At 40.0% G+C, this 19091-nt stretch overlaps 1 protein-coding gene across 1 annotated transcript in view; it reads right to left on the reverse strand.

The window, feature by feature from the left end:
* LOC124613910 (cadherin-23) overlaps positions 1-19091 on the reverse strand; it is a 356576-nt gene that overhangs the window by 227159 nt on the left and 110326 nt on the right. The window contains exons 3-6 of the mRNA XM_047142660.1: positions 9995-10146; positions 9477-9695; positions 9220-9381; positions 1564-1693 (exon numbers count right to left, since the gene is read on the reverse strand). Of these exons, the coding sequence (XP_046998616.1) occupies positions 1564-1693; positions 9220-9381; positions 9477-9695; positions 9995-10146 (663 nt within the window). The remainder of the gene's footprint in view (positions 1-1563; positions 1694-9219; positions 9382-9476; positions 9696-9994; positions 10147-19091) is intronic.

Below are 19091 nucleotides of genomic sequence, written 5' to 3' on the forward strand. Positions count from 1 at the left end.
TGCCACTTCCTTGTCTCACTCACACTGTTCTCTGCTGTTACTCACAGCTGCTCCTAGCCTTACTGTGGCGCTGCACTCGGCATTGCAGTTTCATGGGCACTCTGCTGTGATGGGAATGCACCACCAGTGCTGGCACCAACTACCATGCAGGGTGGAAATTAAGTTGTGCCATGAACTGGTAATTCACAGCACAGAAGGAAAATTATTGTTTAATGGCATGCTGGCGATGAGGTGATTAAAGATGGAGCACAAGCTTTGATTGGGGAAGCATGGGGAAGGAAGTTGGTCATCGCCTTTCAAAGGAATAATCCTGCCTTTTGCCTTAAGCAATTTAAGAAAATCAGGGGAAACCAAAATACGGATGTGAATTTTAACAGCCATTCTTCTGAGTGCAAGTCCACTGATTTAACATTGCCCCCATTTCACATTGTCCCTCACAACAGGTAGCAGAAGAGGCAAGACCTACCAGTTCTGTCTCATTAGCAACAGGACATGATACCTCAAACTGATTCATTAGAGGTGTAGTGCAGGCATTTCAGCCATTAACCATATACAACCTTCCTCAAGAAACAGCCCTACATGTGGCCATATTCCAACTGCCACCGTTAGGTGACCATTTATTACCAGACTGAGGTTCTCCATAGACCACATCATCAAAATGAGTAGCTGGCAACCTCTGTGGCACCTTTACAATGCAATACTGCCCTGCAATTCCATCAATGTTACAATTTGCAACATTTGTGTAAAGCCAGCTGGTAGTGGGTTCACATAGCTTAAGCCAGCTGATAGTGTTTCATGTGGCTTCCAGCTATTTGTGAACAAAGACCAACGCCTTCATCATGAACTTTAAATGGCCACAGTTCTTACCCATATCTAGACATGAACTTTGCTTTTTCTGAAACAAAATAAAGTGAAGGAGTAAAGTTGAAGAGAAGGTTGTGCTTACATTAAAACTGAACCAAGGGCAATGAACAAACCTGAGGTCCACTTTGATGTAAGAGTCACTATGCCTAGTGCTGCTGCTGTGGTATCTGAAGCACTATGGGATCCTACTAGAGCCAGGATATGGAAGCATCACTCTTGACAGGCTATGACAACTTTCTCACCACTTTCTGCTACAAGTTTACTAATTTTCAACAATTATTCATTGCTCCCCATGATGTAGATGAAGTACTATTGACTTAAGAGCCAACAAACTGTTTAGTTATATACAGATGAAGTACTATTGACTTAAGAGCCAACAAACTGTTTAGTTATATATATAGATGAAGCACTATTGACTTAAGAGCCAACAAACTGTTTAGTTATATATAGATGAAGTACTATTGAATTAAGAGCCAGCAAACTGTTTAGTTTTCATATAAAGCAAAGTGAAGTTTGTCAGTTACTTGGGAAAAGTTCCATGTTATTAGTTTTAATAGTTTGTATCAAAAGAGACAGAAGTTTCAACCTTTAGTTCAATAGTTTAGCAATTTAGTGCAAGTTAATGTAACTCTAAAGAACCGAAAAAGTGCGAAAATGATAATAGCAAATTCTTGTCCATGAAAATTTAATGACGCACACCTTGAAGGACAGATGTTCCAATTACAGCATCCTCACTCACTCTTGTAACAGGTGGCACATACACAAATTCTGGTGGCTGATCTTCCATATCGATGACTTTGACTAAAATGGCAGCAGTCCCTGTGTTTACCTAAAAAAAAGAAATTAAAATTACTCTCTGTTAGGTGTCACTTGCCACTTCTTTAAAGAAATGAGTAAAAAGTATTTTGATGAAAGGTTTTAATATTGGAAGCCCTTCACAGTATATGTTTACAATTGTATATGGAAATGAATTATGAAACAATAATACTCTGTAGTAACTGGTCATGCCCCACATCTGGCACACGTTACAAATTTATTTGACAATAATGCTGTGTTGCATTATTGCCAAGTGTTGAATTGTTGGCAGAAACAAACAACCATAGATATCTTCCTAGTAAACAAGAATTATATATGTATCATGGATAATAAAGTACATAATACTGTATGTATAATTTTCTTTCAATAAATGCCATGAATAAGATAAAACTTTTAGTACTTTTTCTGCATGGAACACATTATTGTAATTTATATGGGATAAATTGTTTCATTTAATGAGTATTTCACACCATGAGTAAGATGGAACAAACTACGGTTGCTATGTGAGGTTCCACTGTAATTTTGAATACCCACAACAAACATTTATAACACTGAGACTTCCTTGTTAAAGCAAAACTCTGTGTGGACCTTATTTTATTCCAGAAGTATGGATATTATTAATTATGCAATAACAGACAGCAAGTGTATGAATCTATAGCAGATTCTATGAGAAGTGTCCTCAGAGAAGTGTAACAAAATTGAGAAAAATGAATCAATGAATCTGTTTTACATTCATCAACTGATTATACAACTACATTATCTACTATCAGATGAAAACAACATATCTAAAGATGTGCATTTCATTGCACATCATATTATCATGCATATTAAACAGTGGAAAGTGTAGGATGGAATAACAACCAAAGCTGTTTCACAGAGGAAAACCGCACTGCAGTTCCTTCTCTAAATCCTCGCACAAACGAAAAAATGGCTGTCATCGAAATAAGTGTCCAAGGAATAGAAAAGCAACTGGAATCACTCAATAGAGGAAAGTCCATTGGACCTGACGGGATACCAATTCGATTCTACACAGAGTACGCGAAAGAATTTGGCCCCCTTCTAACAGCCGTGTACCACAAGTCTCTAGAGGAACGGAAGGTTCCAAATGAGTGGAAAAGAGCACAGGTAGTACCAGTCTTCAAGAAGGGTCGTCAAGCAGATGTGCAAAACTATAGACCTATATCTCTGATGTCGATCTGTTGTAGAATTTTAGAACATGTTTTTTGCTCGAGTATCATGTCGTTTTTGGAAACCCAGAATCTACTATGTAGGAATCAACATGGATTCCAGAAACAGCGATCATGTGAGACCCAACTCGCCTTATTTGTTCATGAGACCCAGAAAATATTAGATACAGGCTCCCAGGTAGATGCTATTTTTCTTGACTTCCGGAAGGCATTCGATACAGTTCCGCACTGTTGCCTGATAAACAAAGTAAGAGCCTACGGAATATCAGACCAGCTGTGTGGCTGGATTGAAGAGTTTTTAGCAAACAGAGCACAGCATATTGTTATCAATGGAGAGACGTCTACAGACGTTAAAGTAACCTCTGGCGTGCCACAGGGGAGTGTTATGGGACCATTGCTTTTCACAATATATATAAATGACCTAGTAGATAGTGTCAGAAGTCCCATGCGGCTTTTCGCGGATGATGCTGTAGTATACAGAGAAGTTGCAGCATTAGAAAATTGTAGCGAAATGCAGGAAGATCTGCAGCGGATAGGCACTTGGTGCAGGGAGTGGCAACTGACCCTTAACGTAGACAAATGTAATGTATTGCGAATACATAGAAAGAAGGATCCTTTATTGTATGATTATATGATAGCGGAACAAAGACTGGTAGCAGTTACTTCTGTAAAATATCTGGGAGTATGCGTGCGGAACGATTTGAAGTGGAATGATCATATAAAATTAATTGTTGGTAAGGCGGGTACCAGGTTGAGATTCTTTGGGAGAGTGCTTAGAAAATGTAGTCCATCAACAAAGGAGATGGCTTACAAAACACTCGTTCGACCTATACTTGAGTATTGCTCATCAGTGTGGGATCCGTACCAGATTGGTTTGATGGAGGAGATAGAGAAGATCCAAAGAAGAGCGGCGCGTTTTGTCACAGGGTTATTTGGTAACCGTGATAGCATTACGGAGATGTTTAACAAACTCAAGTGGCAAACTCTGCAAGAGAGGTGCTCTGCATCGCGGTGTAGCTTGCTCGCCAGGTTTCGAAAGGGTGCGTTTCTGGATGAGGTATTGAATATATTGCTTCCCCCTACTTATACCTCCCGAGGAGATCACGAATGTAAAATTAGAGAGATTAGAGAGATTAGAGCGCGCACGGAGGCTTTCAGACAGTCGTTCTTCCCGCGAACCATACGCGACTGGAACAGGAAAGGGAGGTAATGACAGTGGCACGTAAAGTGCCCTCCGCCACACACCGTTGGGTGGCTTGCAGAGTATAAATGTAGATGAAGATGTAGATATACACACAATGAAAAAGAATGCTAGAAATAAATCAGCTTTTGGACAAAGTACTTCATCAGAAGTAAAAAAAAAGAAAGAAAGCCACACACACTCACACATTCTTAAAAAAAATTGTTATAAATGCATGGCTACTGTCTCTGGGTGCTAAGGCCCAATAGTGACTGTCTAACGTGTGCAGGGATAGTTATCCCTCACCCTCCCCACCCCATGCCACTTCATTATCACCTGCACCCACCCCTGATAGATTGCTGCCCACTTCAGATGTAGTGTGAATTGTTGTGTGAATGTGTGTAATTTTCTACTTCTGAACTACAACTTTGGCCAAAAACTGAAATATTTCTAGTATTTATTTTCATTGTGACTGTCTGTGAGCCAAAGCCTCCTCTACATGGAGAGTAGCGATTTATCCTTTCTCTATTGTTGTTATTACTAACATTAATAAGGCCAATGATATAAAAGCAGCTGTTAACTAACCCTAGTAACATCATATTGATTTCTCCTACTGTTAAAACGTATGTCCAAAGAGAGTAAAATGCAAAACTTACTACATTTTTAAGGAAAAATACAATAGATTAGATTCAGTTTTCATTCCATAGACCCAAAAATGAGATGATTCTTTGGGTGTGGAACAAATCAGAAAGTTTAACATAAAGAACATAAAACATTTGAATATAATATTCAGTATCCCGATCATTTGTCAGGAGATTATCAAAATAGGTGAACACATTGCTGTAAACTGGAGCTGCTGATATTTACAGAATTAATACACTGTCACAATGAAATATAGTTATGCACTTCTAATAAATTTATCATCCAGAAAATATCTAAAATTGACTTTTGTGACCAAGTGCTGTCAGAAATGAAATATAACATACATTTTTAGAATCCCCATTAAGATGTTCATCTACAGAGTAGCAGGAGTTGCCTATCAAAAAGTCTTTCAAACTCTGTTTAAACTGTACTTTATCTGAAACCAAGTTTTTGATGGTTTCTGGCAATTTATTGAAAATGTGTGTTCTTTAATATTGGACCCCTTTCTGGACCAATGTAAGTCATTTTAGTTCTTTATGTAGATTGTTCTTATTCCTGGTTTTGATATTATATATTGAGCTATTGGTTGGAAATAGGGATGTATTACTTCCAATAAACTTTATTAAGGAAATAATTATACTGAGAAGCAGTGGTTAGAATACAAACTTCCTCGAATAGGTTCCTATATGATGTTCTTGCTTTTGCACACTATAAGCTTTTGCTCTGTTTGACAAGTTACTACAGAATATGATCTTGCATAACATATAGAATGAAAGTGAGCAAATTATGCAAGTTTTTTTATATCTTCAACATCTGACACCATTCTCAGGCAAATACAGATCTGTTTAGGTGCTTCAATGATTCTGTAGTATGCCCTACCCAACTGAATTTATTATTGAGTTGTAATCCCAGAAATTTGACGTTGTCAACCTCTTCAATCTGCATGGCTTCATATGTTCTGGAAGGTAATCTCTTACAGGTACTGAATTGCACATAACGGGTCATTAAAAATTTACTAAGAGTGAGTTAGCTTTAAACTATTTATTAATGTCAGTGAAAATTTGATTAGCAGCCATTTCTAAATCTGTACTTGACTTGCTTCTTATTGCAATGTTCGTATCATATGCAAATAAAACAAACTTAGCATGTGGCAATGTAACAAATGAGAGGTCATTAAGTTAAACAAGAAAAAGCAATGGACCCAGATAGCAAAGATGTCATCAATGAATCTGAACCAGGTGAGGGGTTTAGGATTCTGGGTTTTTAGGAAGGATTCCTCTAGATGGCCCATGAATAGGTTAGCATAGGATGGTGCCATGTGGGTGCCCAAAGCCATACCGTGAATTTGGTTGTAGGTAATGCTTTCAAAGGAGAAGTAATTGTGGGTGAGGATATAGTGTAGTTTCAGCTCTCTCAGACTGCAGATGTGTGTGCAATGCGTGAGTGTGTGTGTGCGTGTGTGTATGTGTGTCTACTGCTGACAAAGGCCTTAATGGGCAAAACCTATGATTGTGTGAATCTTATTGTGCCTGTTGCAGCTCAGCATCTCTGCTATATGGTGAGTAGCAACTTTCCTTCTCTCGTATTGGAACATGAAAAATTTTGTAGCCAAGATAGGTGCTGTCAAAAGATGTAAGAACATAATAAAACTATGATAAACACAAATGATCCATTACTGTGTAGGGCCACCATCAGCATACTGTGCTTGCAGCTGTAGTACAAGCAACTGAAGAGGCTTGGCCACTAAGTGCTGCTTGCTGCATATGCAATATGTTACAAAAATAATGAAAGGGATATTAGAATCCTGTATATGCAAGTATAACATCAGTTCATTATCAACACTTCCATCATGCACAGACAGCAGTAGCCAAATACAGTACTGACAGCAAGCTACATTAGTTGAATTTATCAGGAGAAGTACTACCATTACTTTGTAAGGTTTCCATCTGAGTTCATCACAACTCTGTGCGCAGGTATTACTGACATAACAGCTTGGGGTGCTAAATGGTGTATCGATTCACTTAAGCTTCTTTCCAAAACCACTCCTAACTCATATAGTTTGACTAAAACTGATATACTGGCTGCCACGGTATGAGGAGAGGCCTGGAGCATGTGCTGCAATTGAAGCCTTGCCCCCCAGTGTTGGTTCCTATGCAATGGTGAACAAAGCACTTATGTTTATATTAGAAACTCTGTATTTAAGAGCAATGTATCTCAAAGACTTTAGATTAAATGAATTTTTCTGGAGATTGTTCACTGGATTCCATCAGATTCACTGGAGAGGGTAGCTTCCTTGTAAATCATGGTGGAAGAGCAGGTTGGGAGAGTTCAGCTCTGGGTGTGAAACAGTGTAGGGTCTATGTTGGTTTGGGAGAGTGGTATTGTCTGAACTTACTAATGTTGTTCCCCCCCTCCCTCCTCTGCAGGAGCATTAAAAGTCTTGAGAGAAGGATAGCACTAAATTCTTATTGATGGAGGATACAGTTTAGTTACTATTAATGAAGTACGGGATATTGTACACTGATCAAGTTGACCACAGAATTTTACTAAGTTCTGGCAGTTAGTGAAAACAAAAGCTGCAATCAAAAACCTAAAATGAGATGAATGTGAGTAGCAACACTAACTACTTTCATACAAAGTACATAATGCCTCCAAGCTATGGTATCATGACAGCAGCTGTACTGAGATTCCATTCACTGCACTTGATGTGTGAAATCACTTCTCATTGTCTTCAATTTACACACAGTCTATTGCACGTCCTATTTCAATATTATGTACCTTGTCATTATTTAAGTCTTGTCTTTTAAATAAAACTGGCGTGAAACATGTTTATTCAAGTTATATTCTCTATTATTTCTGTACTGAACTTGTAATTTCAGACAACAGGTAATTTACTGTGGAATTTCACTGGAAACTGAAATAAAAAGTGATAGATTTAGAAAATCGCACTATGCTCCACTACATAAATACCAGTTGTGTAAGTACACTGATTCATGGTGAAGAATAACTGCTACTGGTAAATACTGTATGATGCAGGCTTGATATGTATGTGATCAACTGTTAAAAAAATCTTTAACAGAAAAACAAAGCACAAGCAGGGATGCAGAATTAATATGCTAAGTATTTTTGTGTCTTGTACTGTTTCACTTCATTTGAAATGTCTTTCCTTCGGTAGTGTTACATTTCACCGGTAATAAAACAGTGTGGTTACAAAACAATAAGCACAACAGTATCTAATATTTGTTAAATAAAATATCTTACATTAATCATTATGTATGTAATACAAATGCTATATGGAAGCAATATAGCATGGAAGCAACATAGCATTCAGTATATAGTATGCTTACTAAACTAAGCTTTAAATAAGCTGCAGTTGTTGAAGAAAATTCATGTGAAAGTACAACGAGAAAATTACACTGATAAAAATTGATTAAAGTTAGACTAACAATTATGGAAAGATTGTTACTCACAATGTAGATGTCATGCTGAAAGACTGTTACACATTAAACTTTTGGCCAAAGCCTTCATGAGAAAAGAGAAACATACACGAATTCACACAAGCAAGCGCACCTCACACACACATGATCACTATCTCAGGCTGCTCAGGTGTGGCTGAAACTTAGATGCATCAAAAGGGAGCAACAATCCATAGTGGAACAGAGAAGGTGGAGGGATAGCAGAGTATGGTGGGAAGGGGGGGGGGGGGGGGGAACAGTGCTTCCTGGCGGAACATGCAGACTCTAGAGGTGGCCGACAATGCTACCTGGTGCAGTGTCTGAAGGCTGTAGGGGTAGGAGAGATGGGAAGGGAAAAATAAGACTTGAAAGGAGAGGAGCAGACAAGGGGAAAAGATTGGTGGGTGCATTGACGGAGAGCAGTAAAAAATGAGGGTGAGGACATGATCTGGGAGGAGGTGATATGACAGAGGGGACAGAAACTGTTGGGTTTCTACATTAACCTACTACCCCCACAGCCTCCACCCAATGGTTTCTATCCTCTCTGTCCTATCAACTGCTCCCAAATCATGTCCCCATCCTCATTGTGCATTGTTCTCTGCCAATGCATCCACTGATATTTTCCTCTTCTCTGCTCATCTTCTTTCTGCTTCCTTTTTTCCCTTCCCTCTCTCTCCCACAGTCTCCTGATGCTGCACCGGGTTGCCCTTTCTTCCACCTCTAGACCCAGCTTGCTCTGCCAGGCAGCACTATTTTCTCTCCCACACCCACACCCTACTATCCCTACCCCTTCCCACTCCACTATGGATTGTTGCTCCCGTTTGACATGTTCCACTTTCTGCTGGTCTGAGCAGTGAGAGATAGTGGTCATGTGTGTGTGACATGTGCTTGCTTGGGTGAATGCATGTGTTTCTTTTTTCTGGTGAAGGCTTTGGCCGAAAGCTTTATGTGTAACAAACTTTTCATTTTGCCTGTCTGCAACTCAACATGTCACCTTAACAGCGAGTAGCAGTCTATCCTTTCCATAATTGCTGACATCAACCTGGACTTTACATTGCTTGAAAGTTAAACTAACCTTCTCATTATTTGCTCGGTCTGTTGCTAGCACTCTAAGCTGATACAAAAATTTCCTTTCATAATCTAAATGTCCTGAAAGTCTGATGACACCTTTCCCATTGACAGTAGAGATAGAAAATACATCATTATCACCATCAGTTTCTTGCAAATGGTAGACAACCTGCAAAAAATGATAACTAAATTAGTTAGGTATAAACCAACACCATTTTTTAATTTTTAATCACATGTTACTCAGTAACAAATTGTTTACTTCACCTGCCCGTAAGATCCTTCATCCTGATCTGTAGCTTCAACAGTTGTAATAATTCCAGGTGGACTGTTTTCTTCAATACTGATGGTTGGCTGATATGGTTTAAAAACTGGTTCGTTGTCATTGATATCTTCAACCAAAATGAATAAACTTTGAGTGACATAGTTCCCATCACCCAAGTGGCCATCAGTCAAAGTAAGGACAAGAGTGTACTCCTCCTTCTCCTGTGTGACACAAAAATTTGACTTGAATTCACTTTTACTTTCAGTTTTAAGAATATGATTCCTATGACTTAGCAAATCATGAGCAGCATTTAATTCATGATGAAGAGTGAAATAATGGTGTCATGACAAAACTACTGTGTGAGTTTCTGCTTCTCACAATGTTGAATTGATTATGTGCATCCAGATAACAGATAACTGTGTTCACACAAATACATAGTCTAGAAGGCAATAATGAATAAATAAGTAAGTAAACCAAAGGAATGGGAAACAACAAACATATGCGCTTGGTGACTACAAACCTCCCTGTCAAGGGGCTTCCTGAGGTAGATACTGGCCTGGTTGCCAGCAAAATTCTCTATCCTGAGAATGTCGCTGTCCAGTTGTTCACGTACACCGAAAGTAAGGGAGTCTCCATCTGTGTCGACACCCCGGAGTCTGTATAGTAGGCTACCTATCAACATACAATAGTTCACATGATGTAAAAACATATTGAAGAAAGCTTCTTACAGACTGAAACAGAAAATACTGTTTCATATTCTCACTGTTATTAGCTACTGGTACTATCCAAAAATGTGCCCCTGTCATTAGATCAGATCTGAACATTGTAACTCATTTTCACTGATGTACATGCAACACAGTGGAAGAATGGTGTAATATCCCTTATAGTCTCAACAACTACTCACAGTGGAAGGTCCAATTTTTCTAAACTTCTAATTTGTTGTGTAGAATGCAAGTTTTCAGTGTCTAGAACCCTGTCCTAACTGAAGGAGAACCAAAAAATCATGAAACTTTGGTACTTTTTCAGTTTTTTGTATATAATCTTTTTTTTTTCTACAGCTGTTAACAAAAATCATTTTCTCAAAGAGTGTTAAATTTCCTCTATTTCTGCAAGACATGCTTACCAAAATACAGAGTTTCAATGAAACGGCAGGTTGCTCAAATTAACAAAAATATAGCAAGAGGTGCAGTTTTTATTTAAGATTACAACTTTAATCCTAAACTTTTAAAAGCATAAGGTACATACCTCTAATGCTCAATTTTTCATCAATCACAAGAACCCTCCCCCAACAGTGGGTTGAGCCAGTTTCTTGTTACAGAATGCAAGACTTCTTTAGTGACTCTACCACTATGCCTTGGATTCAGTTCTCCTGCATGTCTACCTTGCAGAAAAATGCCATTAAAGATGAATCGATGGGGTATTGAAACCTGCACATCAAGTGTGCTGAAGAAATGATTCTCTACTTGCAAGCAGCAGATCATTTGAACTATGATAAGAGTGCACATCTCTACTACCAGCACATGCTCAACATAAAAGACAAAACTGTCCTCAAATCAAACAATGGAAAATCCAGGATGGAATGTAACAGTATTAGAGAAAGAAAGTTGCTACTTGCCATATAGCGGAAATGATGAGTCGCAGATAGCCACAACAAAAAGATTCCCACAATTATGGCTTTTGGCCATTAAGATCTTTGTCAACAATACACACACACACACACAAATGCAACTCGCACACACGGCTGCAGTCTCAGGCAATTGAGGCCACACTGCAAGCAGCAGCACCAATGCATGATGGGTGTGGCTACTGGGTGGGGGCAAGGAGGAGGCTGGGGTGGGGAGGGGGAGGGATGTAGGGTAAGTGCGTTGGACAGTGAAGTGCTGTTAGTGAGCATGCAGGGATGAGGTGGAAAGATGGTAGGACAGCTATGTGAGGTCGGGAGGTTAGACAGACAGCAGCAGAGAGGTGGGGAGGATAGCAGAAGAGGAGAGAAGTAAAAAGACTGGGTGTGATGGAGGAATGAGCACTGTGTAGTGCTAGTATGGGAACAGCACTACACAGCCCTCATTCCTCCATTGCACCCAGTCTTTTTACTTCTCTCCTTTTCCACTATCCCCCCCCCCCCCCCCCCAACTTTCCACCTCTCTGTTGCCCTCCGTCTAACCTCCCAACTGCACATAGCTGCTGCCCTACCCTCCTTCCACCTCATCCCTGCATGCTCCCCTACAGCACGTCACTGGCTGCCAGTCCTACCCTACATCCCTCCCCCCCAGCCTCCTCCTTACCCCCACCCAGTCACCACTCCCATCATGCTCGCAGTGTGGTCTCAGTTGCCTGACACTGCAGTCGTGTGTGTGAGTTGTGTTTGTGTGGGTGTGTATGAGTGTGTTTGTTATCTAATTTTGACGAAGGCCTTACTAGCCAAAAGTTGTATTTGTGACAGTCTTTTTGTTCTGACTACCTGCAACTCAGCATGTCCACTGTACACTGAGTAGCAAATTTTCTTTTAACAATATTGACAATAAATAGAAATTTTCACTGAGGTACGTTGAAGAACATATGTATAGCATGTAGATATGATGCCTTCCATAGCAGCTGGTAATCTTAATACTGAGAAGTTGAATGCATGATTCTCTATACGAGAATGTTCCTTGGGGCCTACACACCAGCATTGCTTAGCACAGGTACAGTTAGCCTCGAACGAGTGAACTGTCATTTAGCTTGAGGAATTGGCATCAGCTGCATGAAGAAAATGCTGGGAGGAAACTTTGAGGATGTGAAGTTCAAACAAGAAACAAGTATGTAGCTCTAGCCTCAATTTCATGTACTCTGAAGGGAGGGAGGGAGGGAGGGTGGGAGGGAGGGAGGGAGGGAGGGAGGGAGGGAGGGAGAGAGAGAGAGAGAGAGAGAGAGAGAGAGAGAGAGAGAAGTCAACCAACTCAATTGACCTGATGTCAGCTAATGTATGTGGACTTGTAATGAAACTGTTCTGAAGGAGAGATATATGGTTGTAGGGTATAGGAAAATTTCCATTACCAGTCACAATAAAGGATTATTTATTTGTCACACAACTGGTTTCGGGCTTGTGCCCATCCTCAGGTGTTTATACATTTATGTACATGTTTACATTGCTGGAGATCACAGTATAAACACAATATTTATACAGCAATCTCCAGCAATATACACATGTACATGAACGTATAAACACCTGAGGATGGGCACAAGCCCAAAAATGGTCATGTGACAAATAAATAATCTTTTATTGTGACTGGTAGCGGAAATTTTTCTACATTATGGATAAAATTCACACTATATGGTTGTTTTCCAAAAGAGGTACACAAATTTTGGTATTGCTATATCATAAGGCAAAAATCTGAAGTTGAGGACGCTTTGAAATACATTCCTCAATATTCAGAAATGCTGACTCATATAGTCAAAGAGCTGTTAAGTGGCCATGGTGGAGAATTCGACAGTAAGGAAGTTCAGGTCATATGCAGGTAGAAGGTGTTACTCAGAGGTTGACAGCACTCTACATATCACAGCAAAATGTTGGAAGTTAGCATGAGATGCAAAGTATAGTTGAAAAGCAAACACCTTCAAGTACTCAAATAAAAAACGCTAATTTTTCAGCAGTCATGTTGGCAGACTTGGTCAGAGCATCAGTGTGCATTCTAAATTAAACTGAAAATCATCTGCAGAAGGAAATCAGTCCTTTTGAGTCAGGCAAGAAGCAGAGAATAAAACATTTATGTATATAGGCTGTACATGATATGCTCACATCCCAGTTTAAAGAAAATAGAAAATGGATAAGAAAGCTATCAAGTATTATCTCATGGGGTACGATGAAGATGAGCATTACAGAATTTGAGTGAGAGAAAAAAAAAAAAAAAAAAGAAGTCACATTCAGCAGGCACGAGAAGTGTGCAAGTTGTGAAGAACAAGTCAAGTTAACTTTGCAAGATGTTTGAGCAAGGCAATCAGGAAAAGTATGCAGCTCAAGAAGATGATGAGGCAAATTTCAGCAAAGAAGAGTCTGAAGAATCAGAGACTGAAGAGGACAGTGCCAATACCACAGAAGAGGACCTCTTCATCCAGCCTCATCGACAGCTGTGAAATTATTCAACATTAATGAAACTTTCATGGCTAAATGACTATGTAAGGCTCACTGAAGAGAAGATTAATGAAACAAATACAAAACCATACTCATGCAACTTCTCTACCACTAGGAGCAAGAGCTGTACTATATGAGTGTGTCATGTAAATACTAACCTGAGATAAGTGTTGCCAAATACTCTCATCAAGGGGTTTCATCACTGCTATGGTGTAGATTACAGTGAAAACTTCTGTCAGTAGCTAAGCTGAGCACAATTTGTTCAATGTTAAGAATTGCTGAAACTGAGAAGACACATCTCTTAGAGTCTGATAATTATACAGTGTTTGTGTGCAGAGAACTAGAAGATGTAGTATATACGCAACAGTCAGAAAGGTACAATGATGACACAGAGTCCTCAAATTAAGCTGAAGTTTGTGTGGACTTAAGCAAGCGCCAAGATGTTGAAGTAATGTTTTGGAGCTTTTCTTTTGTAAGCAGATTTCTGTTCAAGTGATGCAGGTCCTTGCTTACATATCAGAAAAGAAGGTGACAAGAAACACTTAGTTGCTCTTCATGTATGTGATTGTTTAGTTATAGCCAGTGATCAGCAGGATGCCAGAAAGTTTTTTGATGAGCTGAAGGCTGGATTCAAGACCACTGTGAAACCAGCATCATATTTTCTCAGACTTGAGATAAAACACGTTGATGATGGTGTGTAATCAAGATAAGCCAACAAGACTATGCAAAGAAGACTCAGGAGTGTTTCAGTTTTCAAGAGTGCAAACCTGTCTCAACACCGATTTTAAAGGAACCAGATACATTACCAGCAGAAAGAAAGTGCAACTTTTCCTATCAACAAACAGCTGGAGTACTGATGTATCTGACACTTGGAACAAGATCTGACCTGGTTTACAATGTTAGCTTTCTGCCTCAAACTCCTGACTTGTCACCAACAGAAGACGTTGTAAGACTAAAGTGAGTACTGCAGTATGCAGCTGGTACGTGTGCCATAGGCATAATATATCAACCAAACTTATGCAGAGGCATATTATATTGCTACAGTGATATACACCCTGGAGGTTGCAACAAAACTGGACATGTAGGTAGAGCTATCTCCTGGCTCAGCCAAAGACAGGCAATGAATGCCACATCTACAACAAAAGCAGATCTGGTAGCTGCAACAGGAGCTGTTAAGGAGATAATTTATCTGTATAGACATTTTAGAGGAATGATAAAGCTGATGGAAGTCCCAGTCCTTGATATGAGCACTACTTCATTTTTGATACTGTGAAACACATCTCTTCTGCTGCAAGTTCTTTGCTTTCCTTATTTTGAGAGGTGGCAGTATGGACCAAAAATGGAAAAATATGACCAATAAACATGGGCTCTAAAGTGCATATCTTAAGAGTTATGGGTACTTGCTCATCTTTGCTGCTGTGAAACACATCACTTCCACTGAAAAAGTGGTCATAACTCTTACATTACACATTTTAGAGCCAATGTTTCTTAGATATCTCTGGGCTGAATGATCGTTCCTATCACATCCCTGAATATTGACCATTCATCTGGCAACACCATGTATACATTTAACTGGTAAAACATTGTATCACATTAAACATTTTTTTAAGTATACATTGTATACAGGGTGTTACAAAAAGGTACGGCCAAACTTTCAGGAAACATTGTTCACACCACACAAATAAAAAAAAGATGTTATGAGGACTTGTGTCCAGAAATGCTTAATTTCTATGTTAGAGCTCATTTTAGTTTCGTCAGTATGTACTGTACTTCCTCGATTCACCACCAGTTGGCACAATTGAAGGAAGGTAATGTTGACTTTGGTGCTTGTGTTCACATGCGACTCATTGCTCTACAGTACTAGCATCAAGCACATCAGTACGTAGCATCAACACGTTAGTGTTCATCACAAACGTGGTTTTGCAGTCAGTGCAATGTTTACAAATGCAGAGTTGGCAGATGCCCATTTGATGTATGGATTAGCATGGGGCAATAGCCGTGGCGTGGTACGTTTGTATCGAGACAGATTTCCAGAATGAAGGTGCCCGACAGGAAGACGTTCGAAGCAATTGATGGGCATCTTAGGGAGCATGGAACTTTCCAGCCTATGACTCGCGACTGGGGAAGACCTAGAACGACGAAGACACCTGCAATGGACGAGGCAGTTCTTCGTGCAGTTGACGATAACCCTAATGTCAGCGTCAGAGAAGTTGCTGCTGTACAAGGTAACGTTGACCACGTCACTGTATGGAGAGTGCTACGGGAGAACCAGTTGTTTCCGTACCATGTGCAGCGTGTGCAGGCAGTTTCAGCAGCTGATTGGCCTCCATGGGTACACTTCTGCAAATGGTTCATCCAACAATGTGTCAATCTTCATTTCAGTGCAAATGTTCTCTTCACGGATGAGGCTTCATTCCAACGTGATCAAATTGTAAATTTTTACAATCAACATGTGTGGACTGACGAGAATCCGCACGGAATTGTGCAATCACGTCATAAACACAGATTTTCTGTGAACGTTTGGGCCGGCATTGTTGGTGATGTCTTGATTGGGCCCCATGATCTTCCACCTATGCTCAATGGAGCACGTTATCATGATTTCATACGGGATACTCTACCTGTGCTGCTAGAACATGTGCCTTGACAAGTATGACACAACATGTGGTTCATGCTCGATGGAGCTCCTGCACATTTCAGTCAAAGTGTTCGTACGCTTCTCAACAACTGATTCTTAGCACACTGGACTCGCATTCAGGAGGACGACGGTTCAATCCCGTCTCCAGCCATCCTGATTTAGGTTTTCCGTGATTTCCCTAAATCGTTTCAGGCAAATGCCGGGATGGTTCCTTTGAAAGGGCACGGCCGATTTCCTTCCCAATCCTTCCCTAATCCGAGCTTGCGCTCCATCTCTAATGACCTCGTTGTCGACGGGACGTTAAACACTAACCACCACCACCAACAATAGATTCAGTGGCCGATGGATTGGTAGAGGCGGACCAATTCCATGGCCTCCATGGACCTCTTGACTTTCATTTAGGGGGCATTTGAAAGCTCTTGTCTACGCAACCCCGGTACCAAATGTAGAGACTCTTCGTGCTCGTATTGTGGACGGCTGTGATACAATACGCCATTCTCCAGGGCTGCATCAGTGGATCAGGGATTCCATGCGATGGAGGGTGGATGCATGGATCCTCGCTAATGGAGGACATTTTGAACATTTCCTGTAACAAAGTGTTTGAAGTCACGCTGGTACGTTCTGTTGGCGTGTGTTTCCATTCCATGATTAATGTGATTTGAAGAGAAGTAATAAAATGAGCTCTAACATGGAAAGTAAGCGTTTCTGGACACATGTCCACATAACATATTTTCTTTCTTTGTGTGTGAGGAATGTTTCCTAAAAGTTTGGCCGTACCTGTTTGTAACAACCTGTAGATAAAAAATGTTTTCCCATATAGTTGCATACCTGTGCTCAACGAACGTCCTATTGAAGGTGGGAAGGGCAAGGGGGAGATAGTTCTTGGTTAAACGTTGATAATTATAAACGTCTATGGGGTCATTTATGAGCTATATCGCTGCACAGAGGCAAGAGTCACATTACTAACCTTGGCAGCATCGAGTGATGTGAACTCTCGGGCTGTGGCAATCGGAGTTTAGCTTGTTAAGATGTCAGATGTTCTTTGTAACCTGTGAGCTTATGAGCAATAAGGTATCGTGTGTACTTCGCACCCAGTGTTATTTTTTGTTCCATATACCTCACCCATACCATAGAACAACACATCTACCAATAAAAACCGCGTTTTTGCCATTTATACGGAGCCATAGTGGAAATAAGTGTCCAGTTGGTGGTCTTATTAAGTTGACCATTAGAACCATGTACTATTATGCCTATGATTTCTAAAAATGTTGTAAAATTAAAATTATTATGTTGAATACTAAAGTTTTGCAGATTTTTTTTGATACTTATGCCTTTCGACAGTGCAAAGTGTAAGAAATTTGATGCTACACAAGAAAGGTTATTTCCATTGAAAATTTGTGAATTACTTAGCTCCAATGGTACCATATTCATTCCATCACTACGAGGTGTGATCAAAAAGTAATGGCAACTTTTTTTAATTTTGTGAGATTTATACATCCGATTTTGAATTTTTTGTCATGTTGGTACATCTTTTCCTAATGTATGTTTGCATTTTCAGCTGTTCTGAGTGCTGATTGCAAACTTTTACTTGACCCTGGGCAGACGATGTTGGGAACGGGAGCTCGTGATCGGCTCGCCGCACGTTGGTTGCTGAGACAAGTACTGCCTCCTTTTCCCAGAGCAGCAGTTGTAATGAATCAATGTGTCACAGAAGTGACACTAAAGTTTATAGCGAGACGCTCATTTCTATAAATAATATCACTCACTTCGCGCAACAATGCACACGGATAAACACAGTATTCACAACGGTACCTGTTGTTGGCAACAAACGTAAACATTCCTGAATGGAACGAAGTCAACCGATTTCTGCCGACCAGAGTGGAGCGTACTAAAACTGTGCGACCAGTATTTAGTTAACTGTTGACAGTTGGAAAGGTTATACGTGTTTTCGACTGCTCTGTGAATTTTTACTTCCAAAAAGATGGCTCAGAGAATCTGCGTTAAATTTTGCTTGAAAAACTTAAGAAAGCGCAGCACTGCTTTCGAAATACTGACTGTGTCTTTTGGCGAATCTACTGTGAGTAAGACAAGAATTTACAAGTGGTATAATCGTTTAAAAGAAGGTCGAGAACACGTTGAAGATGACGACTCCCTCAACGCCCTAGTACATCATTTATTGACAACAATGTTGTAGAGGTAAAGAAAATGGATCAGGAAAATCGACATCAAAGAGGTTGCTGGTGATGTCATACTCTTTGGCTCAGGGCAAGCAATTTTTTTATGTATTTTCGGCGTGAAACGTGTGGCAACAAAGTTTGTTCCGAAATTGTTGATTTCGGTCAAAACCGACACCACGTAGATATCCCCCAGTAACTGCTGAAAGAAGTCAGCAATGATCCACAACTTCTAAAGAAAGTTGTAACAGGTGAGGAAACATGGACATATAGGTATGACGTCGAAAACAGGCACAATCGTCCAAACGAAAACTGCCTAAAGAGCCAAGACCGAAAAAAATTCAAGTTCGATCACATGTGAAGTTACTTCTCACTGTTTTCTTCGATTACAACGGGATAGTGCATTATGAGTTCCTGCTTTACGTCATACAGTCAATAGGGGATACTACCTGGAAGTTATGTGCCGTTTGTTTGAAGCAGTTCGAAGAAAATTGTGGCAAAATCACTCGTGGAAATTTCAGCATGCTAATGCTCCCACTTGCACCTCAATGCTTGTTCATGATTTTTTGGCAAAAAGCAAAACCGTTACGTTGCCTAAGCCACCGTATTCGATGGACATGGCCTCCTGCGACTTCTTTCTATTCCTGGAGCTAAAGACAACCACGAAAATGCCGTCGTTTTGCCACCACTGATGAGA

The sequence above is a fragment of the Schistocerca americana genome, chromosome 4 (genome assembly GCF_021461395.2).
Source record: "Schistocerca americana isolate TAMUIC-IGC-003095 chromosome 4, iqSchAmer2.1, whole genome shotgun sequence".
In the NCBI taxonomy this organism is placed as follows: Eukaryota; Metazoa; Arthropoda; class Insecta; order Orthoptera; family Acrididae; genus Schistocerca; species Schistocerca americana.